We start from the raw sequence: 26170 nt of genomic DNA, 5'->3' as shown, positions 1-26170 counted from the left end.
TTTTCTTTTCTTTTTTTTTGGGCAAACCATGAGTGAATCTCAGGCTGTCAACATCACCTGGCCGAAGCCCTCCAGACAATCACGGCATGTTTTTCCCTTTTGCCAAACCAGTTTGCCTCGTGTCACTCCCCGGACCTGAGACTGAAGCAGGATGACTCTCCGTGCCACCACCTCCACCGTACCGCCGGTCTCTCTCTCTCTCTCTCTCTCTCTTTCTCTCTCTCTAGTTCTCTCTCCCCGTAACGATTGCCTTTACGGTACCCCCGGTTGATGCGGCAGAGGGCTATTACAAGCCGTCCCCTCGGCCCCACCCACCACCACCTCTCGGACACCGCGCCCGAATCCCGGGCCCCGACCCCCCCCCCCCCACCGACCACCGATGCCGATACCGGGGGGCCTCACCAACGCCGTATCCCGATCCCCACACATCCCCACCCCACCCGGAACCGGAAACTACCCCAATGTCCACAACTGGTCTGGTCCAGGGGACATGACGTCAGGGCTGCCTGCCCATTCATTCATTCTCCCGTCCTCGTCCCCGTGTTCGCGTTTCGCCAACGGGAACGTTCACATGCCGCGCCCTTCGTCGCGGGTGGCTGCCGGGATTCGGCGGGCTCAACGACGTCGGACGGATGGATTGTCGTCGTCATCCAACTCGATCGAGCCTGAGGGAACAACACGTCAGGTGCCCTTGTGGATTGGGTACGTGTTCCAGACAGAGAAGCCCACGAGCGTCTTCTCCCACGTCGAATCGGCCCGAGGCAACCCACATCGCCTCAAACGATGGGCTTCCATTTCCCTACTTTATCTCAGCATAGCATCACAGGACCTCACAATAGCAGACGTATGGCCAAAAAATCTCGTCAGTGTATGTAAGGCCTTATCAATTTCCTCAAGTATGCACAGAATAGACAATACAATTACCAAAATCGGCCGTTTTATAAAAACCACTCGTAGCTCGGCTCGGCTCCATCCGAGATGTCGAAACCATGCATGGTACGCTGTCATGATGCATATAACCATCCCTAACGCAACGCTATGCTTCTCACTCTCCGCTGATCTATGCCTCTCCTCTACTTTTGGCCTCGCGGCACCGTGCTCTCTGCAAACCGGATGCCTCTCCTCGTAGGCGGTACTCTCTCCCCTCCCTCGTCTTCCGAGTCGTCCCCGCCGTCGTTGGCGTTCATACCCAGCGCGGCCTCCCTACGACGCCTCTCGGCCGGGGTCTCGCCCGAATCCACGTCCTCGTCGCTCTGGTTCGAGAGAACAGCCAGCCTGCGATGCCTCTCGATGGCCGTCTCCTCCTCGTCCGCCTCTTCCTCTCGCAATGTTCTCGCGGCGGGCTGTGCCGCGCCAGAGTTCACTCGCTGTGGAGTGTACGATCCGGATCGCTTCTCGGCCGAGTCGCTGCCAATCCTGATGGTGGGGATATTCGCATGTTGGTCAGCCGGAGAAGGGACATCTCCTTTGGCGATCGACTTGACACGCTGGGATGCAGTCGATTGGTCCACGACCTGTCGCCGGGTTTTGTCATCGAGCTTCTGCACTTCCCGGATAAAGTCTTCCTTGGTCATGCGCTGGCCTACTCCGCCAATGGTAAACCTGATGTGTCGGTCATCCTCCTGTTGTCCTTCGGCCGCGTTCTTCTTTGGCTTTTGCGCGGCACCGGCGCTGCCGCCAAGGTAGCGTTGCCAGCCCGATTTCGGAGGAGGGGCATTGGCAGCACCCTCGGCGCTGGATTCACCTTCGGTCGCGCCTCGGGGCACGGGCTTCTCGGATGCCTTTAGCAGACCGCCCATGCCAAGGTACTTGAGGCTTTGCTGTGTGCGGCCTCCGGTTTCCTTGCCAGTCTTGGACGACGGCAGCTCGTACGTCTTGATGACTTCGCCGTCCTCGTCTTCAACAATGATCTGGGAATCAAGTCAGTAAGCAATTTCGGACAAGCATTCAAATGTGCACTTACAGTATTGCCGAACTGGAACGCTCGAGCGGGCTCATGCCGCCTGTCGGCCTTGCTCTTCTCCTTACGCTTCTCCACCTCCGACGTGTAGACATCCTCAACCTTGCGCTTGAACGAGTCCAGGGTCCAGTTGAACTTTTCGCCCTGTTTCGCCTTGTCGACGGCCACTGCGGCCAGATCGGTTTCAACCGGCGAACGGTGGTGTGCCTCGGCATCCGCAACGGCCATTGCTCTGCTCTCTGAGCGCTCAACGGTCAAGACGTCGCCGTCCTCGTTCTCCACCACCAGATTGTTTCCCTCTTCGTAGATTTGGATCTTGGACGGGGTTTCGGTTCGGCTGGAGCCTCCTTCGGGAGAGGGCGTGATCTCATCATCGTCCTTTTCGGGATCCCTCGAGCGGCCCCTGTCGGAATCGCGCCTGGGCGGCGTGGTGCCATCACCGTCAGGGGAGGCAGGGTCCTTTTCGTTCAAGAGAGGCTCGCGTCTGGTGGGGAAGATGGCAGACTGAGAAACGGGACCGCCAGGACCGATACCGTCGTCCCACTTGTTGTTCTTCTTGCGCCGGCTGCGCGACGTCGACCGAGTGCGAGATTTCGAGCCATCCTCGTCCTTCTGGCGCCGGAGGAAGGCACCTGGGAAGCCGACGGGCGGCAGGGTGCCAGGCGGGAATTCTGGCATCTTCAGCTCTTCGCCATCGGTATCGGAGATGGTCCGGGCCTGCGACCGAGACTGCGAGGAGATTCTCGGCAGGCGGTTCATCCAGGTGGGGCCGTCCTCGGGGGCGGTGGTGTAGGACATGGTGATCGTCAGGGTGTTGATGCGCTTTCCGAGGGTAAAGACGGCCACCGAGGAACCGTGGACAATGATGGAGGAGATGACGAGGAAAGTGACAATGGGCCAAATGACGGCGACGAGGGTCCTGTGCTCGATCTCTTCGGGCGGGGTGTCGGAAAGCGGCACGGCCGTCTCCCACTGCAACTCGGCGCGAGCCAGAATGGCGACAAAGATGGCGCCGACGCCGATGGGGCCGAAATGGCCGGCGAAGATGGCCTCGCGCCACGTCTTGATGTCCGGTATGAAGGGCTTCAGGAGGAGCATGGCGGGGATGCGGCGGAACAGGATGACGAAGATGGCAATGACGACCAGACGCCAGGGGGTGATGCCCTCGGCGACCATGTTGTACTGCTCCCAGGGGATGATGGTGCCCAGGAAGACAAAGTAGGCCAGGTTGATCAACAGATCGATGACGTTGGAGACGTGGGACTCCTCGGTCCTGGAGGCGAACCAACCGTCGTTGGAGAAGCCGACGCCGGCGGCGAAGCCGACGAGCAGGTCGTCCATACCGAGCAGACTACCGGCGCCGGCGCAAAACAGGGCGAGGACAAAGTAGAAGACCAAGAAACTCTCTCGGTCAATCAGATCGTGCTCCTCTGCGTACTTGATGCCGTGGCGGGCGATGTAGCCGACGACGAAACCGAAAATGGCGCCAAAGATGCACTCATAGAGAATCGTGTAGACGATCCAATGGAACGTGGTGGCCTTGGCGTCCATGTGTTCCTGGATCAGGTAGATTCCGAGGTAGACAAAGGGGAAGGCCATGCCGTCGTTGCAGCCGGACTCGGCGGACAGCAGGTCTCGCAAGTGCTTGGGGACGCGCTTGGCGAACTTGCCCTTGCCGACGACGGACGAGGCCAAGACGGGGTCGGTGGCGGTGACACAGGCGGCAATGACCAAGCTCTCGAGCCAGGACAGCGGGTCGATCAGCCACCAGATGAACAGGCTCACAACGAGCCAGCCAATGGTCATGACGGGGATCAGCAGCAGGGTGACGGATCTCCAGTGCTTCTCCATGTAGAACTTGGGCAACTCGACACCGACGGCGAAACACTGGACGACGAGGACGATGCGGGAGAATTCGATGGTGACGAGGTCGACGTTGCCCCAGCTCTTGGGGTCGATCAGGTTCGCGGCGTGGGGGCCGAAGATGATGCCACAGATGGTAGCAACAGTGGCCTCGCCGATGTACATGCGCTCCTTGATGATGGAGGAGCAGAGCATGAAAAGGGTGGTGAAGCCGCCCAGGATGATGTACACCAAGTGCGGCTTCGTGATGGAGAGATGGTCCCACGCCATGGCGGGCGTGTTTTGCGGGGGGGAAAGGTATCTCTACGTGGGGTGTTGTGTGATGATTTTGTTCAGGATGGCGGCTTTGTTCAAAGGTCAACGGTTCGTTCCGTCAGTCAACCGCCGGCAGCCAAAGGGTTGTCGGCAGGGCTCGAAACTCCCCAGTCGATGGATTGCGTCCCGAGAGCGAGGGTGGCTCGATGCATTCAGGGAGGAGTGAGCGTGCCGGGTGGGCAGTTGGACCTAGGGACGGATTCGGGGGGTGAGATCGAGGTCGAGGTCGAGGTCGAGGTCGAGGACGGAGGCGAGATGCGGATACGTAGAGAGATGAGGTCACCGTCGGGGCAAGTGTTGCGCCTCGTTGTGGACGTTGCCGAGGTCTTGATGTTGTTGTGGTCGTCGTAGTAGTAGTAGTAGTGGTGGTGGGAGTAGTTGTTGTTGTTGGTGTTGTTTCTGCAACTCGTCTGTCGAGGGAAAGACGGCGGCAATGGGCGTCTCCGGGAGATAAACTCTCAACAGTTTTCTGGTCTTGTCGGCGGACCAGAAGAGTTTACGCTTGCTGCACGAAGCGGGAAAAGAGCGACAGAAAGCAAGAAAAAGAAAGCTTCGGGGATCATGGAACCTAAGTATGTCGCAGGGAGGAAAAGACAGCCAAGATGTTGGCGTCCTGATAGCAGAGGATGATCCATGCAAAAAAAGCCTGGCCCCGCCTAGCGCGAGTGGATGGTGGGGGGGTCCTGCAGTGCTGCAGGCCGGGACTGGGGGGGGGGGGGGGGGGGGAGAGGAGAGGAGAAGGGCGCTGGAGGGGGGAGGGAGGTTTTCTGCTCTCCTTCCCGGCGGTTCTCCCACAGACAGTGAACGGCGCAGGGCCTTTTTGCTGATGCTGACGCAGTATCTGTACCTCGGAGGTACCGGCAGGTTACTTTACTTGCCCCTAGTGACCACCGTGGTACGTGACTTGTGCTCCGTATCGCTTGCCTTGCCTTGCCTTGCCTTGTCTTGTCTTGCTGTACGTCAGTTGTTCAGTTGAACTGTGCCGATGCCGATGCCGCGTCTTCTTCCTCCATCTTGGGCGCCATGACCGTGTGGACCAGTGCTTCAGTCTTCAGCCAAACGAGACGGCGAATACGGGGACGAGATGCCACTATGGAATAAGGTTGCTGCGACGTCTCTTGTGGGCATGCCAATCGCTGTCCTCGTATTAGCTCTCGAGGCAGTCTTGGATGTCGATGATTGGAATCGGAATCTTGCTAGTCCCGCCCCCAGCTATCCGAGGAAGCGCCTTCGAACGCGATAGGGAGCAAGCAAGCACGCTATGCCGATGACTGTGAGACACGACGCCCATTGACACGGCACGTTCCAATGCCATGGGCCAGATCCTATTCCCTTCCCCCCGTTGGTGTCTTGGTACCCTCGAAGACTCTGCTGTGCCGGCATCAAGGGGCCATGAGAATCAGAATCGGAATCAGAATGCAATAGGCATACTGAAGCGACGAGTCTGCAAACCCAACTCCGGCTGAGGGCTGGCTTGGGCTTGGGAGCGTTGCTCGGGTACGGACGGTGAGGACGCCCATGTCTGCCAAGCGGCTCAAAACAAGGATGGACCCGATGTGGCCGACTTTGCTACCCCCGGGCCCCCCCGACTGGCCGCGTGGTGTCGTAATCTGTCGTCGCACAGAAGGAAAGGAAAGAAAGAAAAAAAAAAAATTGGCATGGGCCAGGGACGGGAGTCCACTCCTCTCGAGTCTTTGCACTCTGTGGGTGATGTCGGGCGTTGGGCGTCGCTGATTGATAACGAGCCATCCATCCTACCTGCATCAGCCGCCGCCGCCCGCCCGGATCCCCCGTTCCCATCCATGATCCATCGCACGTCGTTGAAAACCCCGGATTTCAGATCGCCCGCAGTGTACAGATACGGAGCATGTAATAAGGGTCCAACTCTTGGTGAGATGCTGCAGAAGACAAGAGATGCGAAGGGGGAAGAAATCGGTCTTGTCGGGTTGGCAAAAGCTTGACCGGCGCGTTCTGGTGCGGTCTCTGGCGGTTCTGGCAGCTCTGGGCGGCCTTGTGCGACGTGGATTTGGGTCTCCCAAGCATTGGCGGCGTGATTTTGGCCGTCCATGGTCGTGTTTGTGTGCGGCAGCGTCGGCGGCCAAGCCATTTCGCGAGATCGCCAACTCCATTTTGCAGGCTCGGCGCCCAGAGACGAGCGGCGTCACCGTCCACTTTTTCGGCTGTCGTCCATTGGGGGGGGGTTTAGTCGTCGAGTCATTGACAAGGGGGGTGGCAATTGCGGTCTTTGGCCGGACGTGCGGATATTCTCTATCTTGTCGGGGAAAACATGGACAAAGAAAAGCAAACGTAAGTCGCATCGTTGTTGTTGTTGTTGTGGTTGTGCGAGCTGAGGTGTGTTGGGCTGGCTGGGCGTTGGGTGAAATTTCTCGAAGACTCTCGCTCTCGCAGTGACAGTTTGGCGTTGTTTGTGTCGTTGTCCAGGGGGGTTCTGTTGACTTGGGGAGGAAGATAACGGTCCCCCGTACCTACACAGGTAGAGGGTACTTACTGTATAAGGTATCTATCTACCTTTTGTACCTGCGTACTTGAGTACCTGTGTGTGTGTCTACCTAGATACTTATCTGTACCTATAATGTGCCTGAGTAATCAGTTGTCAAGATACTTCCGCGGTACATATATTCTTCCTCACAGACTCTAGTGGTAAGATGGACCCTGGTCTTGCTATGGGTTTTTTTTTTCCCTACCTTTTTTTTCTCCTTCGGGTGTTTGTCTTTCTTTCTTCTCTCTCTTACGCATCTCATTCTGTTCTCCGCTTCCGCCGCATCTTGTCATGGTGTGTTGCAGTCGCTTTCGCTCTCCTGCAATTGCTCGCTCTGTCTGTCCGTACTATACACCATGATGAACCCGGCTCGACTATACCCATATACATAGCACAGCTCGGTATATCTCCATCTGTTGGCGGCTACATCAATATCACTGGCAATCAACATGAACACGCCCGGTTGCCGGGATGTCTTAACTCTCCACAGTTACTATTTACTGTACTGTACACACTCAACACAGTGAAACACGGCGCAGCCAGGACCGCCCCGGAGAGTCTTGCACTTGATTAAGTGCCCGTCCATGCCTCTCCATTAATTCCCCGTCGTTTTTTCTCCTTCCGTCCTCCGCTCTCCGCTAGACATGTCTTAACTCACGTTCCCCGACTCCGTGAGGTGTGTGCCCTGCGAGATCGAATGCGTCCTCTCTCCCCGTCCTCTCCTCTCCTCTCTCCTCTCCTCTCTCCTCTCCTCTCCTCTCCTCGCCTCTTACACTTCGTCTCTTCCTCGTTAGCTCCCACCTGTCTCAGCATGACACGGCCCTCACTTCGCATCGCTTGGTCCGAACATCTCATCCTCGCCATATCCACCCTCTTCCTCTTTCGCGCGCTCGGAAGACTGCAACCCTTCGCCCCCACGGTTCCCCTAAACCGTTCTAATGCGCCGCTACGTCACCGAATCCCTCCTACTCCCCATTCGCCCACCGCTCAACGGCGCCAAGAGTCTAACTCAACGACCGCCCGCCGTCACCTCGTCACTCCGCATGTCCTGCCTCAAGCGAAAGGCCGGATCCCATCCTTGAACGTGCCAATCCTTCCCCCGTTGCGTCGCTTTCTCCTGCGTTACCTCCCTCCAGACGCTGCTACAGATACAGAATAGTCTTCAAGAACCCCGGATGACCCTCGCGTTGTGGACACTGGCGGAACTCTGTGCCTTGCCCCGAGTGCCCTTCGTCCTGCACTCAGCAGCATGTCACCATTCACTCACCATGCACACAGTTGACTGCCCCCCCATAAGTCGACAGACAAGCCAAATCAAGTCTCGACACATTGGCGCGCGTAGATGGACAGCTGATCCGCGCCGCTTATTTCGGCCGTTGAACGCCTCCATCGCTCCCATCACTCTCCCCCGTTTCGCACCAATCCTTCGCGACCATAGAGAATGCCACCAACTGAGCTCGTCTGCCGCCTGCGTCCGTCCTCATCGGTCCGAAGGTGGGGCGCCGCGTCGGCAGCTGGTCCCGCGGAGACCTGGAAATCTTATCCAGGCCTCGTTTCCTCCCCCACCTATCTGTACTTGCACAAAACAACCCCGGAAATTGTCGCAATTTAGTCCCAGCTCTGGCCCTACAACTCCAAGCTCAGTTCGAGCCGTGATGTTTCACCAGCGCCGATGGTTTAGTGGTAAAATTCTCCGTTGCCATCCAGCAGCGTCGGGGAGCCGGGGGTTCGATTCCCCCTCGGCGCATTACTTTTGTTCCAGCAAGCAACCAACCTCTTCTTCACAAGAAGGGAAATCAAGGAATTGATCGTTGCAAATGGGGGATTTTTTTTGGTCATTTTGGACGTCCATGTCGTTTTGCACTTATACTGATTAACAACTTCTCAAGAAGCAAATCCCACGTACCTTTATCAGATTATTTCATTTACGTATTTAAGTTTAGTTGATTCCGATCGAAAAGACCATACGTAGCAATGTCGGTGACCATGGGCGAGATCCCAAAGCTATCTATCGATCGTCAATTTGTCTTCGGGAGGCTGGATTGAACAGGCTGAGTAATTCATGAGTTGGACATCCACATAGTCGTGGTTAGAATCCTCATTCACTACTGCCAGATGATGAGACATGGCAAAACCGTAGAGCGGCTTCTTCCCTGAACCACTCATTCACCGCGTTTGGGTATGCTACAGTCACGGCCATTCACCGTTCCGCCATCGAAAGCCTCGAACGGGTGAGTAACAGACTGGACCGCAAAGACGACGGGAAGGGCTTAAATAGCTGCTTCCTTTCCATCTTTGCAAAATATTCCACTCCTCAGACAAGAAGACCACACACACACGCAGTCAGATCTCCCTCCCTCAAACCCCTCGCGACGATTTACCTAGTAAGTAACCACACAGGTCTTACAGATATCTGCTCTGTACAAAATTAAGCACCAGGCTACACACAGAAATACGAACACGCAAAAGCAAAAGAAGAATCGAGACAATCGCCAACATGGCCAGACGGACGCACTACGATGAAGCCCACGACCCCTCCTTCGACTTCCCCTACAGCCTGCCCAGCAGCCAGGCCAGCGAGGACAGTCAGGTCAGTCAAGACAGCACGGGCTCCGACGCTGCTGTTGTCGGCGAGGATGAGTACGTCGTCTGGCGGTCCACGCGCGCCGACTTTGAGGACTGGGCCGACTTCGAAATCTGGGCCGACTTCTGGACGCGCCGCTGGTGCCGCTGGAAGTGCTGCCGGTGCGGCTTCATCAACCGCATGCCGCGTTACGAGCTGACCGTGGCGCACTGCCGCAATCCCGGGCGGCCCGGCCTTGCCGGGAGCTGCCCGCGGGACGAGAGCGGGGAGACGCACATGGGACCCGGCGGCTGCTGCTTGATCCTCGTGCCGTGGGAGGTCATCTCGGCGGTTCTCGAATGATGAGTTGTTGTTGTTGTTTTCCTTCTTCTTTGTTTCTTCTTCTTTCTTTTTGACGTGATGTGGCGAGGAGCCGCGGGTGGGATAAGAGTCTGTCGTGTGTTAAGACGCCGTGTGGTTGGGACACAGTAGTCTACTTCAGGCTCTAGTGTTGGATCTTGCCAGTGTTGGCCACAGAGATCCGCTTAATTTGATGTTGAGATAAAAATCCGCGGTTCGAAGTGATTTACGAGTGTATGGGGGCCAGACGGGAAATCTTCCTCATGCCCCACCACCGCTTCAGCTCTCTCGAGGCCTTTCTTGCTTGGTCGCTTCTGTCACCGCTCGGGTCGTCATTGAACCCGCTTCTCCAGCCGCAGCTGACGGTGTACGAATGAGCTAATGTACTAGTGTTTCTCGAGACGAACAAGACACGTTTAGAGTTGGCCGGCTGCTGGTAACGCCAGACCTGTATGACGTGCCGCGTTGGGCATTACGCGCGTTGGAGCCGGGCAGGCTCGGGAGAGCTTTACGGGATACCGAGATCCGTATCCGCGCAAGGCCGCAGTTGACGTCGCCTCTATCCGGTTCGTTCCTTGACGATTCCCAACTCTCGACACCTCTGACCTCCTACACGGTCTGTGACCAGGTCACCGGAGCCGCGAGCCGTCTTAGCCGAGCCACGGGATTCGGGACCTCTCGTCGGTACATGACTGATCGATCCACTCCGGTAAGGACAATGAACGTTGAACCAAGACGTCGATCAACGTGTCGAGCAAGTCCAGTCATCCGGCTTGGCTTTGCTATGGAACGTTTCGGTATCTGTGACACCAGGCGAGTCGCTCTCCCAAGGCCAAATGATTGGGCTGGTGACTTCAATGACAGACGTCAGCAAGGAAGCCTCTTTGCAGAGGGCGTACAAATAACGCCACGACGGTCTGCGAGAACTGGGGATTCCTCTCATCCCCGGTCAAGCATCGCATCGCCCCTCCGTTGAATACAGATCAGCTTCTCACCCAAATTGGACGAGGGAACCCCTCCTTCATTAGAATTTCCAAACCCCACGATGAACGGCATGAACCTGCAGGAGTGTTCAACAACAGCCTCGGCGTCGCCGGCCGCGACCGCGTCTGGTGCTTCTGGAACGTGCTGCCAGTGCCGGACCGGGGGAACGAACCAGATGCGGGTCTGCCGGGACCGCGGCGTCCGTCCTTGCGCGCTCGACCGCGTGGGCCTCGAACACCACCTCGGGCCGTGCCAGTGGTGCGCCATATGGATGTTGCGGTGGCTGCTGCTGGTACTGACGAGGGGGTTCGCGGGATATGGGCCATGAGGGGGGAGGATTCGTGGGGGCTGTTGAGACTCTTTTGTTGGTTTCTTGAGGTCGAGTTTGCGTAGTGAGACAAGTTAACACAGCGTCCTGTGATATTCATGGTGCTTTGGTCTACAACTCTCAGTAAATCAGTCAATTGCACCGTATGTCATGCCGTCTCAGCGGGCCAACGCGGAAGAATAATCGATGGCACAGTGAAGTGAACGGTGTGACGGGAGAGAAAACTCTCACAAGCGACTCGTGGATTTGGCGATGAGGGATGAGTCCACCAGTACTTGAGACGGTAAAAACCAGGGTTGAAATTGTCTCCCAGCCGCCGCCCCATCCACTCTCTCTCAGCCTCGGAAGAGCCTGAAGCTTCCGTCGGTGTGAAAAGCCGGGGGAACAGATGGCCGAACCCGCCGCCCACCTGGGTGCGAGAAGACATCGGAGCGGGACAGCGGGATGCAAATGACTCCCGGCCCCCTCCGCCGTGTCCTCTTTCGAAGACCGCCGGGCCCGAACCACCCCCGATCCGATCCGAACCGACCGCAGGCGGTTGACACTCCCCACCCCGGCCCCGGCCCCGGCTCCATGTTCCGGGCCACACCAAGCTCGTCAATCACACTTCCAAGCATCACGCTTAGATCACCCAGGCGACACATGACGTGGAACGCCCATATGGAGTACAGCACCCTTCAAGCCAAGGTGATTCGACGAACCAGACGAACCCCCGACCTTCGGCTCGCCCCAAGGCCGACCCTGCCTAAACCCCCCCCCCCCCCCATCAGCCTTGGCCGATCACTCGACCAGGCGCTCCTTTCAAACACCGTTCTTCTGAGCAAGGTACCCCGGCTACATGAACCGCGATGACTGGTCGAGCGGCCGCGCCCGCAGAATGGGAGCCCTCGGTTCATGCGCGCAGGCCGGGATCTGCTCGGCTGCGCGGCGGCCCGGACCCGGCATCACGCTGGCGGGGAAATCCTTGCACGGAGGGGGTGTTCTTGCATGTCTGACGTGGGAGACCTCGAGTTGGCGGCGCCATTCATATATGATTGTTCGTCCACCTCAGAGGGCTTCAAAAAAAAAAAAACCCGTGTCGGATTGTCACTCATAAGCGCGATTCCAGACACAATCATTATGCGCCAAGTAACAAGTCAGATTAATGTCGTTCCCCTGACTTCTTCTTTCATAGTCAGCCGTCTAAATGTGCTGAAGCCATGCTAAATGGTATCTAGTGTTACAGGTTCCATGTCCCAATGAAAGTCTCTTCTGCATCGTGGAGAATCATAATCCACGCAATGGTCGTGAGTAGCGCTCCCCCTCGGGCCGTGGTATCTTCATTCCTCTCTCGTTAGGATCTAATTAACCCGCCAGCGCCTTTCGTGACATACTTCACCCCATTATGCCCTTCAGGTAAGGGAAATTCGTAATCGTACACATTAGTTATTGATAGGATGCTCTGGATAGCGCTGTGCTTTGCTTCCCCGGTATCTTCTCATCCCCATCCACACTTTCTCATCCACCGATCACAAGAAACCCGAAAAGATGATAGCAAGGGCCGGCAGCCCCCATTCAAAAGCGCCTCCAGTTGTCTTGCCCTGTGCACCGTTCTGCAGCAAAGCGTCTAGGGGGTTGACGGGAGGCTTCGTCGACGTGGTCTGAGGTGTTGCTTGGGTTTCAGTCGTGGTCGTAGAGGTGACTATGGTGGTGGGAGGTGGAGGCGGCGGCGGCGGCGGCGGCGGCGGCGGCGGCGGTACTGGATTGGAGACGGGCGGCACGGCCGTAGTCGGTGGCGGTAGCGGTGGAGGAGGAGAAGACTGAACTGGAGGTGGCAGTACCGGTGCCGACGTCATAGATGGCGGAGGCGGAGGTGGGAGGACAGTAGTTGTAACCGGTGGTGAAGGTGGAAGGACGGGAGTAGTAGTAGCCGGTGGTGGCGGGGGTGGTGGAGGAGGCTTGACGGCGCTGGTCGACGGCAGGATGAACACTGTCGTGGTGCTGGGCTTGACGGTCTGCACTGGTGACGACGTCGGTTGATTGGTGGCACCACAGAGCAAGGTGACGAGATTTCCCGCGAGCGCCTGGCCGAGGATCGTGTTGGCCTGGACTTGAACCGCCTGGCAGGCATCTTGGAGGGTGCTTTGCATGCGTGCCAGCCCACTCGTACACGTGGTCGAGCATGTTCTCTTGCTGGCAAAATCGGTGGCCTCGCATCCTTGGATAGGATTGTTGTATGCCAACAAGCAACCCAGCGGCACAGAAACCTCGGCAATCAGTTGGAAGTTAGACAGGCTGAGCGCTGTGCTCCCGACGCTGATAGTGGTCGCCGTGGCCGCCGAGACGAGGAACACGAGCTGGACCAAGTGCCGACGGGGGTATTGGACTATTGACCTCTTCATGTCCGGGAGTAGTTGCTGGTTGAATTCAACTGAGATGTCGTCGTCCTCGGGCGTGGCCGCCGTTGGGAATCGTGGCTGGTGGGAGTCTCGTTCAGTTCGTTGAAAGTGCTGATCAAAGTTATCGTAGTTTATTCGTAAGGGACGTTTCGTGGCGCAAGATCGAATCGTCGAAAGTGCAGTGACCAAGCGGGCCAGGAATATGGTGGACGAAGAAACTGACAGACCAGGATTGAGCCGGGAGGCGCTTGACTTTTGGGGGGGGGATGGAATGACAGCAGCGTGACAGTCGAGCTTGTCGAGTTGCGCGGGCGACGAGGGGCAGAGAAGAACAGAAGAGCAGAAGGGTCGAAACGTCTCGCGTGTCAGAGTGACAGAGGATGCCGAAGAGGAGGAGGAGTGACGGTAAGATCGGCTTGAAGAACTGCGTCAATGCGGGTCGCAGGGCCGACAGGGTCCAGAGCTTGGCCTGGACAACTTTATGCCATGCAATGTTCTACGATGTACGCCGGCAAGACAGGGACGAACGAAGATGAGCCTGATGGGCAGGGAGCAAACGGAAAGGCCGTTTGTAAAAGGGAGGGGGGTCCGAAGGGATGAAGGGAAGGCGAATGTTCCGAAAGAGACGTAAGGTTGGGGTAGGTAGCAGACGAAAGATGAGATGAAGACGACGGGGAAGAGAAGGGGTTCGGGAGCTTGGTTCTCCGCGTGGCTCTCGCACGCAGAGTGACCGGACGGGTGGTGTTTGTCCGAAAGTCAACAGGGAAGCCAAGGAGGGAGAGAGAGAGATCCTTCACCAACACTGATGCTGTTGGTGTTGTCAACGATGGCACTGACTGTTGGTGTGTACGTGTTGTGTGTATGTGTGTATGTGTGTGTCGGTGACACCAGACGACGGGCAATTGCGTTTGGTGACGGGCGTCGGTCCGGCTGGAGGTAAGAAGGAGCCCGAGCGAGTAAACGTAACTTCTTGAGAGAGTGAGGGTAGAGAGTGACTTGGGACACAACGAGGCTGCGATCAAATGGCGCTCGCCGCTTTCTCTCTCTCTGTGGAGGCAAAACGGGGGTCGCCGATCTGAGGTTTCCCGGGGTTCATGAAACGGGAGTTGCTGCCGTCTGCAGGTCAATGACACCCCAAACACGTTTGCTGTGACTGTTTGGTTTTTGGCTTTGGCCTTTTCGCCTTTCGGGTCAGACAGGAAAGACAAGAACGAGTCTTCTGATGGGCGGCTCGGGGGGAGGGGGGGTATTAGTAGACGGAGGGAGAAGGGGAGAAGGATGGAAGAGAGGAGCAGAGAGGAAAGTGATGACGGGCTTGGTTAAGAGCAACAGAAACGGAAAAGGAAAAGAAAAAGAAAAAGAGGCGGCAGAAGACACTTGTGCTTGCTTCTGCCTCTTCTCGACGACGACGATGACGACGTCAGCCAGACCACCAACATCCATCCATCCGTCCATCCAGAGATAGACCCTTCCTTTCCCTCGATTCAGTAGCACATCTCAAATCGGGTCGCTCCCCGTCCTCCTCAACCAACGGGATAACACCGCCGTGCTGGGTGGGCATGGGTGGTATGGTTGTATGTCATCGTGTCTGATAGGTCCCCCTCGACCGTCGAAGCCATCGGACCGGGGCGTCAAGACACCAACCACTCTGGTCCGGGGTTTTGGTGGTCCCCTGGGACTCGGACTGGTCAGAACAGATAGGCGGGATGCCGGGAGAGAGACCCCCTTTCCCAGGAAAGCACCGTGGTGACTTTGCGTGAAAAGCAGGGGGAGAAGGTGGCCTCGTCGGTCCTACCTCTCGCTCAAGGGCATAGGCAGAGGCAGTGGCAGAGGCGGAAGCAGTGGCAGAGGCAGCAAGCAGGGCCAGTAGGTGAAGACGGAGAAGGAGAAAACGAAACACTTTTGGCGTTTGAGAAGACGCTGCAGGCGGCCCCCTTGTGGGTCTGTGACCGCTGATTGGGTGCATGTCGCACGGGGGTTGGTCGGCGGCGTTCGTGGTGCATTGGGCCATTTGGCGCCTGCCATTCGCCGTCCTCCTGTCACTCTTCTCACTCACACTCACACTCACACTCACACTCTCACCACTCTCACTATCACTCCAACTCGCAGTTCATCCAATCAATCACTCACTTCCTCATTCTCCATCTCACTTACTTACAAGAATCTAGCAATGTCAACAGGATCACCAGACCCGTACGTAGCCTCTCTCGTTTCGACACATCGACTGGCGCTAGCCCATCGTTTTTCAAATCAAAAGCTAGCTGCCACCACCCAAGACATTCTTTCACACGGCATCAGATCCAGGAATATAGATGCATTGCACGAGCCAGGACTGTGTCGCCGCGAACTACCTTGCTTGGTGCATAACGAGGCGGAGAGCTCGCTCGCACATTTCTCCCAATGGCCAGAATGGGGCAAAGAGGACCTACCAGGTGCCGTGTCAAGAAGGTAGAGAGAGCCTGTCCACGCCGAGTCGAAAGGCCCCGGACCTGGTCCCGAGATGCCCTCAGCCCAAGGACCACCGAATTTTGTACCGCACGGGGTTAGCTGAGCTCTAGAAAAACAACAACATAAAACAGACGTCAGACTCGGCGGACATGCCCTTGATCGGGAACTGAGCAGCCATCATCGGAGGGGCCTCCCTCCGGAGAGTGGGGCATGCGGACTCCGAAAGGATGGAGGATGGCCGGCGCCCCACCGACGCTTCCGTCACTTGCGCCTCCTCCCCAGCCCCTACCAAGGTTGTTTTCTAGAATCCTATGAGGATTCTCGTCTCACCTCAACCAGGCTTGTTGTGAGCTCAATTTTTTTTATATAAAAATTGCATGGCCTTCGTGCGGATGGCGGCCTCTCGTCTTCTGACCAAACAGCTAACGACACTTCAACATCCGCTTTTCCGAGTCCATACAGCTTGACTGACCAGTGCAGTACGCATGTGGTAGTAAGTTCCATCACGCAGAGGTGTACAGCCGCGCAGTGGATCTCGATACCCAAACGCCGTGTCAGTGAATGTACGAGGCTGTTATGGCCCGCCTGCTAAACAAAATATAATACCTGGTATCGCCAAAACCCAATGCTGAGACCCAACCCCCTGCAAAGCTCTAGTCAAAAACCGCTGGACACGCCAATCAATCGTACACAGTAAAAGCAAACGCCAACCCGTCACGCCGTAGCCTGACCGTTGGCAGGCTTCTTCTCCCCCTCGTTATCCGGAGCCGCGCCGTCCTCGCCCTGTGCCGAGTCGTCGCCGTGCGGGTATAGCGGTTTGTTGGGGTCGTAGCCAACCGACTTGACGATCCCGAGGCCCTTGGTTCTGCCTTCTCGGAACAGCAACCTGTCGCCTGGGGCGAGGTACTCGGGTCGCTGCACGAACCGGAACGCCACCGTCGCCCTGTCGCCAGTCCGGATGTACGGACGATCGACGTCGATTATCGCGCATGTCTGCGAGACCGGACCGACGTGCAACATGGCCTGGTACTTGGTCTTGATGGTGGTGGCATGAGAGAGGATCAATACTGAAGACCGATTTAGCTTTCGGGCCACTATGCCAGCACATAACACACCGGGTGACTCACCTTCCGCAATGAACTCTCTGTGCACCTTGGGAGCCGGCTGTCCCTCGAGCTTGGGCAGGACAACCATGCCCTTTCGGACGTCCTTGCGACGGACCTTTTTCAGGGCGAAAGATGCCGACTGCCCCGCAGATGCAGCTGGCACCCCCAGTCGCTTGCGCTCGATCGAACGGATGCTGGTGGTCGTGAACTGCCCTAACGAGTCCGGTCCGATGAGAACGTTGTCTCCGGCGTGGATAACACCAGACTTGATGATTCCCGAGACGACAGTACCGACGAACGGGACCGAGAAGGTGTCGTTGACGTGGAATTCAAAGGGGGCGTCCGAGTCGTAGCGTCCGTGGTGCGGCAGGATGTTCAGGAACGTCCGGACCAAGTCGAGGTTCTCGCCCGTGACGTTGGAGACCTGGAACACGGGACATATCCTCTGGCTGACAAACTGGGTGGCCGTGTTGATGCACTCCTCGCGGTCCTTGATGAAGATGGGGATCTTGCGCGCCCCTGGGCTCTTGAGAATCTTTGTGATCTGGCTGATGGTCTGCTCGAGGATCTGCGGCGGACAAATGTCAATCTTGGTGATGACGACCATGACGGGCACGTTGAGGGCCAGGGCGATGCCCAGGTGCTCCTTGCTCATGCCGATCAAACCGTTGTTCGCCGCCACCATCAGCAGGCAGTAGTTGGGGCTGCTGGAGAGCAACCCGAATACCGTCGTTCGCAAGTACTTTTCGTGGCCTGCCAAGTCGGTGAAGGTGATGACTTTGGCGCTGCGCTTTCCGATCTCCTCCCACGACAGTTTCCCTGGGCGCACGTTAGTGGACCGCTCTCTTTCGTACCTGTCATACGGTGCATCGCCTACTCCCAGGGGTCTCCGAGGTAACGACCTCTCCAACAGTATCGAACCCCAGTATCTCCATGCCGACGGAGCTGGTTCTGCCCGTTTCAATCTCGTGCTTGTGTCGGAAGAGGTTCACCCGCGCCCGTCCTCTACCATCGTCGAGGTCGCCTTTCACCAGAACGCCCAGAAGAGAGCTCTTGCCTGCGTCGACTGTGAGGAGTAGTCGTTAGTCTGGGCCGCGGGAGTCTGCAACGAGGAGCAGGCTTGTGAGATACGGGAGGAACATACCATTGCCCACAACGGCTATCCGGGTCTCAATGACATCCTCCACGGTCGCCGGAGCCTGTCGGATCAAGATTTTGCCACTGCAGTGGTTTTCCTTGCCGGGTTTCGCGCTTGACGCATCCATCTCGCCGTCGACGTTCTTTGTGATGAGGGTCTGGCAGTCGGCGCGTATCCTCTTGGCCGCGTCCTTCAGCCTTGTGTACGCATCGTTCCACTGACTGAGAGTGAGCGCCATCGACTCGCCGTTGCTCTCGAAGCCGAGCTCAAAGATGGCCTCTCCATGGCCCTCGAGTATCCTCTCCTGGACAACCCCTTCCAGCTGCTGAAGCGTGCCGCCGTCGGTGCCCAACAGAAGGTCTTTCAACCGAACGCCCGAGGTGGCCTCGGCCAGGTCGAGGTTATCGAAGAGCTCGTCAAGCTCGGCATGCTGGTGCTCGGGGGCGGCAGTGGGGACCTTGGAGATGTCGGCTGACTTGGAGCTTGGGTACCGTAGCGCCTGCTGCTTCTCGACATAATCGGCAAAGTCGCTCAGGGCCTAGGACAGAATGCGTCAGTGATTGGGATGTTGCCGTGCAAGGATGGCGCTTGTCCAGGAAAAGGATGGGAGAGGGGGGGTTCATACAGCCTCGCCCTTGCGCTTCTCGTGCGGTAACGACTTTATGGTCTTGCTCGTCATGTCGGGTGAGCGTTTAGGTTCGTATCCTGATAATCATTGATGCAGGTCGGAGCGGACAGGAAGCGGGACGGAGAGGGTGGATGGAGAAAGATGCCGTTGAAGAAGATGGTGTCTGGTGCCGCGAGGTGCCGGTTTATATATATATGGATGGGAGGGTAGAATGCGTCTCGCAAGCAAATTTGGCGCTGCGACGGTTGGGAGAGAAAAGAGTCATAGATTGACTCGAGCGGCGAAGTGAAGTGAGTACCTGTGGTCGGTAGATAGACGGTGCCTGTACCTACCTAGGCAGGTAGGGTGTGCAGGCAGTTAGTATGGTACCGTGGTACCTCCCGTCAGTCCAGTCGTCAGTGACAGTCGAGGCCACATTCCTTCCCCACCATTGTGACAGAATGCACCGCCGCTTTAACAAGTCTAGATCCACAGTAGGGAGTCGACGCGTGGGCAGAGGTGTGTGTAATACACGTTCCCTGCCTCGGGTTTGTCTTGCTAGTCGTGGATGCTCCTATGTGGAATTCTTGTAAGTCTGATAAATGTGTGTTGTGTAAACCAACTCTACCGACGGTTCTGCCTTCTACGAAGCACCCGCTGTACAACACGGTGTAATCCCCGCCCGTCTGTCTTGCAGATAATCTTCAGTGGTCATGCTCTAAAGCAGCAATGCCGTAACCAGTCATGAGTAACTCGGTGGGGCTTATCGATAAGAGCTGTCGCACGGACCAGATATGTCCCCGGATTCTGCGCTGGTGAATCGCGGCGGAACGAGCTTCCATTGCCAGCCTTAGGCCCCGCCATCCATATCCGCAGCTCGACAAAACTACCCTACCTAGGTACGGATAGGCACCTGGCGGGCCGTTCCAAGGCAATGAGCAGAAGCAATGCAATGTAGGGCCCTGCTGGGTGACTCAGACAGTGGGTCATTTGTCCGTTGTCTCAACTGTGGCTTAGCCAAGCTTACTGCGCCTCTGGAGGGACGTTGTGGTGCTGGGATAACCGTCAGAAGCCCGGGAGTCACAACGGAGCAAGGCATCCACCAATGGAACTTCAAGTTAAGGAGGAGCCGGCGTTTGGTTGAGCTTGTATATGCTCTATTGATCGAAATCTCTATTTGAACGGCAAACAACATCAAAGATTGAGTGACCCCTGATCCATGGTTGATGCGCCAAGTTACCTCTCAGTCGTCGCTCCTGGGAGTGCATTGCTCCTTGGCCCAACGCCCTTCAAGACCTTATCGAGGCAGCACCAATGCTGCACACGTCCTGGACGGTCAATGAGGCCTCGCGATGGGGGTATATGGAAGCAAGGCCGCGCTGACATCCACGACGATGTGGTAGGGTCCGCACATGTCTCGGTTCCCACCGAAACCCCAACCGTGCTTGAACCCGGCACATACTACTACCGCCTGTCGAATCGCGAGCGTTCCGAGCTCATCTCATTCTTGCTTCGTGGGTGATGCGAGAAGGTGCGGTAATCCCGCGTTGACTATGACGATGTGTGAGGGGAGATGAGCACCACGCTATCGCCTGCAAGACTGTCAGCTCAGTGCACGTCTAGGGTGCCGTAGGGAAGGCCTACCTCGAACAAACAACATCTCCGACTTTCTGCTGATAGTCTGTAAACTCGTGTCAGCTTGTGATGACCGAGCTAGACGGAGCCAGGTCTCTCTCTCTTTCTCTCCCTCTCTCACTCACCTTCACATCTTCGTCCTCTTCATCCTCATCCACGACGTAAATCGTCTCCTCCACCTCTCCTAGAACCAGGTTGCAATGACTGTCGTATGCCTGCCAAACAATGTCAGAAAGTCCCAAATCAATCCCAAGTAAACACGGGCGGTACTCACATGGAGCCTGCCCTTGAGTTCTCGGTCGCCTCTGAGCTTGACAAAAACCACCTCATCGAGCAGGAGCTTGACGAGGTCGAGGGGTTCCTGAACGTGGGTCGTGTCTTCGCCGACGTCTGCCATGGTGAGAAAAGATGAATGTCGGGTCGATGAGTGAGATGGAACAAGGGGGGGTCGGTCGTGTGATGGTTGGTACGGGGAGGGCGCGATTCTCGACGAAGACACAGCAAGTCAACTGGGATGGCCGAGAACAGTGGTGGGTCCAGGCACACATCAGAATTGTGCAGTTTGCACCCAATGGCTTCTCTCGCACGTCATTGGCCGGGCCGTTCTCGGAGGCGGCAATACAGATATTCCGCAAATCGGCCCACACTCTGAAAGGAGCGTGCCACGGCACACCGGAAAGTGGACCAGAATGGGTCTTGCCCCGGGTTAGACGTGGAGCTTCCCGCCCTGGCTAGGATGGCACGGTTGGGAAGGGAAGGGAGCTGGAGCTGGGGAGGAAGGGGCCGAAGGGGACAGGGTCCAAAAGCAGACACTTGCAGTGCAGTACGTACTACAGGGCCTCTGTTCGGGGCCCAGAGGAGGCAGGGAGGAAGGAGAAGGAGGGGGAGGCGGCAGAAGAGAAGTTGGAGAAGCTGTTGGGGCTATTGTCATTGGCAGCGAGAAGGAGGAGGAAGAGGAGGAGGTGGCGCAATGGCAAACTACCTACAGTCAGGTACCTTACCTTACGCTTGACCTACCTCCTCTTCTCTGTCCTCCTCCAACGACTTTGTTTTTCTTGCCTACGCACACTTTCTCACAGCTGCACCTTCGCTTCTGGCCTCCTCCTCCTCCTCACCAGCTCACTGGACATGAACCGAGAATATCCCATTCTTCCATCATGATACCTGTTGTCGAGGCCATTGGCGCTCGACAGCTGCTTCCGCTCCCTCTCTGCTCCCTTCCTCGCGGTATCCCCTCACGAGTTTTGTCGGCTCGCATGCGAAGAGTCCCTCGACAATATCGTCTTTGGTCCACGGCAGCCCCTGCAAGAAGACCATCCGCCCTCCGAACCCAGCCGAGTCTCTCGACGAGGGCGCTGTCCCAATCCCACTACCTCGAAGCCGCGATTGCGCCCGTGAAGGAGAAGTATGCCGAGTCTCCCGGGGTCCACCTTGCGCATGTGCTCAAGGCGGTCCAGTCGCAGGATACAAACACCATCTTGAGGGGCGTCGTTGCACTTGCACGCCATCCACAGCCGATCGAGGTTGCCGAAGCATTACAAAAGCTTTCGCCCACTGCATTTTCCGAGATTGTGCGGTCTCTGGACCCTTCCCGAGTCGGACCCAGGAGCGACGCGACCCACGGTCTGCGCATCCAGAGTGGCCTTGGCCAGTTCAGCTCTGTCGCGTCCGTTGCAGACCAATATGGTGTTCGAAAGATCTACAGGAACGCCTTCAACGCATTGCGCTCTCTGTTTGACCTGCGGTCCTACCAAGGCAGCGACCCCTCGCGAGCAGACTACGTCGTTCTTTTGCGATGCGCCGGAGCTGCTTCTGATTTCGAGGCGGCCAAGGGAATCTGGCACGGGGAAATGAAGGGCGACGTCGTTGGCAATCCCAGAGACGGTTTGGTCTTTGCCGAGTACTTCAAAACCCGGTTCCTCACGGACCCGACCTACACCCAGAATGATCTGGCTAGGTTCCGGTTACGCCCGCGCAACATGGCCAGACGCAGAAAGGGATTCGCCGAAACCCGATTGCTTTGGCCACTCGAGAAATTGCGGTTGAGTATTGCTTCACACAAGCGAGACAGCTTCGGCCGCGCTCGCTGGCTGCCGACCCACGACATGCACCGTCTTCTTAGTCTGCCCGCACCTGTGAGACGGCTCCGACGCTATATCCAGAGAGAGCGAAAGGTGGTGGACGAGGAGTTTTACTGCGCGTATCTGTTGGCAAGCGCGCGTGCGGGCTCATTCCGGGATATGATCGGACTTCTCTGGCGGACATGGAAGATCAAGATCACGGACTTGCAGGATCATCGAGCAGCACAAATCGTCGGTGGCGTTCAGAGGAGAAACTTGAACCCATTACTGCAGCCGACGGAGCGTCTGATCCACGCTATCGTGCAATCGTTCGGATGTAGCGGTCACGTTATTCTTGCCCAAAAGCTGATTATGTACATCTCTCAGCGATGGCAAATCCCGATACCGCAAAGCTCCTGGTCCTCGCTCCTCGAATGGACTTATATACTGTCTTCTGCACCCGCCAACAGGGAATGGAGAATAATGGGCGACACCAACAGAATGATTCGCGCGGATGAGGTGCTCTCATTGTGGGAGACCATGCGGGGCGAGCCTTTTATGGCGGAAGTCGGCCTTCACGAGATAGATATCTACGTCAAATCGTTGATCAGTGCCGGAAGGCTCGACGAGGCTTGGGAGGCCATTAAGCACCGCCGTACCGAGTACGATTCGCTGTGTGAAGAGGTCGAGGAAGCGCTGTTCGAATCGCTGTATCCCTCGCCTCCGCCGAGCTCTATTGCTCGCCATCTACGTCTCAAGACCAGGAAGCACATGATGTGGTACACCATCCAGCGCTGGTGCCAGCAGTGGCTTCGCCGGACGAGCAAAAGCTTGCGACACCGGCCACATCTTTCCCCCCAGATCATCCCTCACTTCGTCGGCGACTTCTACCGCTTTCTGCCGGATCCGATTACCTACACAACGAACGGGGGAACCGTGAGGATCGCAAACACGGAGACGAATCAGAAGACCAGATGGGTGAAGCGTCTCGTCCCTGGTGCGCCAACGCAACGACTGGCCCCGGACCCGAGCCGTGTGAAGTACGCCAACTCTGACGGCGTGACTAAGCCCGAGGACCTGATCCCCGTGATGACCCTGTCGGGCGAGCCGGCGTACGAGAGCATGCCGATTACCATTCGACACGCCACAAGAAGGATGGTCCGCCAACGGCGACAGTTGAGGTTCGGGGAGGACGAGCGGTTTCTGCGTAGCGGGAAGGCCATGGTGCAGAACGACTCAAGGGAGGAGGAAGTGGGCATTAACATGGACACGGACACGGCCACGGCCGAGACCGACATCAAGGAGCTGGACAAGAAGGCGGTTTTGAAGGCCCTTGTATGGTAACTTGGGTGGCATTGTATGCCGAACGGGGTTATGCAAGGGCTCCAGAGACGCCATTGTGTGTTCTGTGCATAAAACAAACACTACCCACGGATGTAGAAGAGGACAGAGAACAAGTATATACCATGCATGCGGCTATGTAGTGCCCTTCGTGCTGTGCCCGCAACGCTGATGAATGTGTACCAAGAGTGTATGCCATCCTACTGACTTGAAACAAGCTCATGGGGGGGGAAAAAAGCCATGAATAAAACGCCTGCATATGATGAAGAAGGGAGGGGTGGAATGAGTGCGAGATGCTAGATAGGTGGTATGCGGGCCTTTTCTTTATATTTATTTTGAGTCTCCCGGTTCGGTCTCCTTTTTTTTTTTTTTTTTTGGAACGATGGCATTGCGGCGCAAGTCAGGCCTTTGCGTTCCCGTCATCGGCCTCGACCTTTTCCAGCCGCAGGTCGTTGAGCACCATGTATCTGCTCAACGCGATCCAGCCGTACCGGAACCAGACCATCTGGCTCTTGTGCGCCGTCGTCATGGCGCTCCACGCCGTCGCCCAGCCGCCGTGAGAGCCCAGCTCGCTGAGGAACACGAGGGCGGTCGGGTGGTAGTTGTCGTTGTCGTCCTCGTCCCCGTCCTCGCTATCATCGTCGTCATCGCCATGATCTTTCTTCGGCTTTTTGGGCGGTTTTGGGGGGTTGCTGCCGGCCGTGGTGACCCAGGAGAACAGCGTGGGTATCGCGTCGAGGAAGTTGCTGTACTTGCGGGCAACGGAGACCGAGGTCAGGGTGTACAGGTCGACAGGGGAGGGCCAGCGCGGGTCGGCGGAGAGGGCGGCGATGAAGGCGCGGGCGCCATGATACAGCGAGATGTGGTTCGGGTGGGAGGAGACACCGAGCGAGTCGAAGGTGATGAGGACGTCAATGTTGGCGTCGGGTTCCTCGCCGGCAGCGCGCTGCCGCGCAAGCTGCGGGGCGAAGGCGCGGCCGAGGAGGGAGGCGATCTTGGTCTTGTCCCAGACGTTGGTCATGGAGTCTTGGAAGTCGCTGAAGGTAAGGGGCGGGGTGGTCAGCAGGTTGGTTGATTTGGTGATCGTACGGGAAGGGGTGTTTGCTCACGGGCTTTCAATGACGAAGACGTCTTGCTCCTGCTGCAGGCCGAGCTTCATACCACTCTTGACCAATTCTTTCTTACGAGTCTCGCCCAGACCATCGGCGTCACCTACACAAGTGCGCCACTCGTCAGCCATTGCGCCGCATTGCCCCTCCAGCAGCTCTCCCCGGGTCTTCTCCTACCTGAGCTCAAACACAAGATCTTGACGTGGTTGCCGGTCTCAGGCTTGGTAAGGGCCAGGACGGTTGGTGCAAAGAACATGGCCTCATCATCCGGGTGCGCAATTAGGAGACATATTCTTTTATCCTCCAGGGTCGGCAGGCGCGGCGTGAGCAGCGGAACCAAGTATATGTACAGTGCCGGTGCGAGAGCCACCAGCAGGGCGCCAATGAAAGCACTCCAGCCCATTGTCGATTTCCGGTCGCGCGAGTCTACTCTCCCGACTCTTATAGTTCGCAGATTCGGTTCGGAAACGGGTAATGTAAAGCTTCAAGTTTCCCAAGGCGGGGTCGTCTTCGAGAGAGGGGGGTAGGTGTCGTGGATGCGGTGTGGCGCGTGTTGGCGGGCCGCAACTCTGCGCAAGGATTGAACGTGGAAGACGGCCACGGAGGACGCGGAGCGAATAGAGTATATTCTCAAAGGTGGTTAATCGCTCTAGATGCAAGGCAACAGGCACTGGGTAGCCGTCATCGCCGGGGGGGCGAGAGAAAGAAAGAGAGAGAGAGAGAGAGAGAGAGGAAAGAGTCAGAGAGGGCGCGGAGGATTGAGATGCCACCTGGCGATTTGGGGGACCTTGGACCCTGGTCCAATATCGGAGGAGTATCTTCTAGCGTAAGTAGTGTATCCGTAGGGTGGTTCAGCGGTGGTGATGGTCAATGTCAACGGTGGTTTGGGTGGGGTGACAACAGCGGGAGGATGATCGGCTGGGAAATTAGATATGCTTCGCAACCCGGACGGTTCTCATCCTGGGGATCTTTCATTTGCCTCTGCCTCCTCGTCTGTTGCGTCACGGAGCGGGCAGCAGTCGGTGTGCGTGTGTGTGCGGGTGTGTGTCGCACCCGTTTTCCGTTTCCCTTCTCGAAAATGCAGGCGGTGACAGATCGCGGAACGGGGTCCTTGGCCGCACTCAACCCGCCTGGCGGGGCGAGCGACGCCCGGTGATTGGCGAGACTGGTGCCTACGTGCTGGCTATGTCATGCGCCGGGCAGGGGTCCGTAGGTCACTGGACCGATGTCTTGCAGGGGCCGGAGCTCTAATTTTTGGGCTGAGAGCCGAGAGCGCATGGCGGACAGTGGGGAACAAGCTGTCAGGAGAAAGTCAGACAGATTGTCAACTCACAGCTACTGCGTCTTTGTCATCCAACGACACGCGACCAAACGCCAAACGCGACGACGACGACGACGACGACGACGACGACGACGTCAAAACCTTAGAGCTGCAGGGATACTTTACCCAGACGGCATACCCATTTGTTTGTTCG

At 57.1% G+C, this 26170-nt stretch overlaps 8 protein-coding genes across 8 annotated transcripts; 2 read left to right on the top strand and 6 right to left on the bottom strand.

Moving 5' to 3' along the window:
- Positions 1-1073: 1073 nt before the first annotated feature.
- Positions 1074-4093, bottom strand: CH63R_01944 (Sodium/hydrogen antiporter; the record flags this gene model as incomplete). Its single annotated transcript, XM_018296919.1, has 2 exons — positions 1074-1910; positions 1964-4093. The coding sequence occupies 2 exons, from the start codon at positions 4091-4093 to the stop codon at positions 1074-1076; spliced, it is 2967 nt and encodes a 988-aa protein (XP_018161735.1).
- A 3356-nt stretch (positions 4094-7449) lies between these two features.
- CH63R_01943 (uncharacterized protein) lies at positions 7450-7797 on the top strand (the record flags this gene model as incomplete). Its single annotated transcript, XM_018296918.1, has 1 exon — positions 7450-7797. The coding sequence occupies one exon, from the start codon at positions 7450-7452 to the stop codon at positions 7795-7797; it is 348 nt and encodes a 115-aa protein (XP_018161734.1).
- Positions 7798-9041: 1244 nt separating this feature from the next.
- CH63R_01942 (uncharacterized protein) lies at positions 9042-11300 on the bottom strand (the record flags this gene model as incomplete). Its single annotated transcript, XM_018296917.1, has 6 exons — positions 9042-9056; positions 9154-9653; positions 9969-10120; positions 10175-10343; positions 10718-10984; positions 11105-11300. 6 exons carry the CDS (start codon positions 11298-11300, stop codon positions 9042-9044), a joined length of 1299 nt encoding a protein of 432 aa, XP_018161733.1.
- Positions 11301-12381: 1081 nt separating this feature from the next.
- On the bottom strand, positions 12382-13254 carry CH63R_01941 (Heterokaryon incompatibility protein; the record flags this gene model as incomplete). Its single annotated transcript, XM_018296916.1, has 1 exon — positions 12382-13254. The coding sequence occupies one exon, from the start codon at positions 13252-13254 to the stop codon at positions 12382-12384; it is 873 nt and encodes a 290-aa protein (XP_018161732.1).
- Positions 13255-16413: 3159 nt separating this feature from the next.
- On the bottom strand, positions 16414-18622 carry CH63R_01940 (Elongation factor Tu GTP binding domain-containing protein; the record flags this gene model as incomplete). The annotated part of the gene is made up of 5 exons (XM_018296915.1): positions 16414-16766; positions 16827-17624; positions 17683-17871; positions 17950-18481; positions 18569-18622. The coding sequence occupies 5 exons, from the start codon at positions 18620-18622 to the stop codon at positions 16414-16416; spliced, it is 1926 nt and encodes a 641-aa protein (XP_018161731.1).
- A 1479-nt stretch (positions 18623-20101) lies between these two features.
- CH63R_01939 (LSM domain-containing protein) lies at positions 20102-20582 on the bottom strand (the record flags this gene model as incomplete). The annotated part of the gene is made up of 4 exons (XM_018296914.1): positions 20102-20142; positions 20195-20231; positions 20311-20400; positions 20460-20582. The coding sequence occupies 4 exons, from the start codon at positions 20580-20582 to the stop codon at positions 20102-20104; spliced, it is 291 nt and encodes a 96-aa protein (XP_018161730.1).
- A 760-nt stretch (positions 20583-21342) lies between these two features.
- CH63R_01938 (uncharacterized protein) lies at positions 21343-23589 on the top strand (the record flags this gene model as incomplete). The annotated part of the gene is made up of 1 exon (XM_018296913.1): positions 21343-23589. One exon carries the CDS (start codon positions 21343-21345, stop codon positions 23587-23589), a length of 2247 nt encoding a protein of 748 aa, XP_018161729.1.
- Positions 23590-23986: 397 nt separating this feature from the next.
- Positions 23987-25098, bottom strand: CH63R_01937 (GlcNAc-PI de-N-acetylase; the record flags this gene model as incomplete). Its single annotated transcript, XM_018296912.1, has 3 exons — positions 23987-24623; positions 24696-24798; positions 24873-25098. The coding sequence occupies 3 exons, from the start codon at positions 25096-25098 to the stop codon at positions 23987-23989; spliced, it is 966 nt and encodes a 321-aa protein (XP_018161728.1).
- Between the last annotated feature and the right edge of the window lie 1072 nt (positions 25099-26170).

The sequence above is a fragment of the Colletotrichum higginsianum genome, chromosome 2 (assembly GCF_001672515.1).
Source record: "Colletotrichum higginsianum IMI 349063 chromosome 2, whole genome shotgun sequence".
Lineage (NCBI taxonomy): Eukaryota > Fungi > Ascomycota > Sordariomycetes > Glomerellales > Glomerellaceae > Colletotrichum > Colletotrichum higginsianum.
Note: the sequence above shows the minus strand (reverse complement) of the source record. Positions and strands in the feature narration are given on the sequence as shown.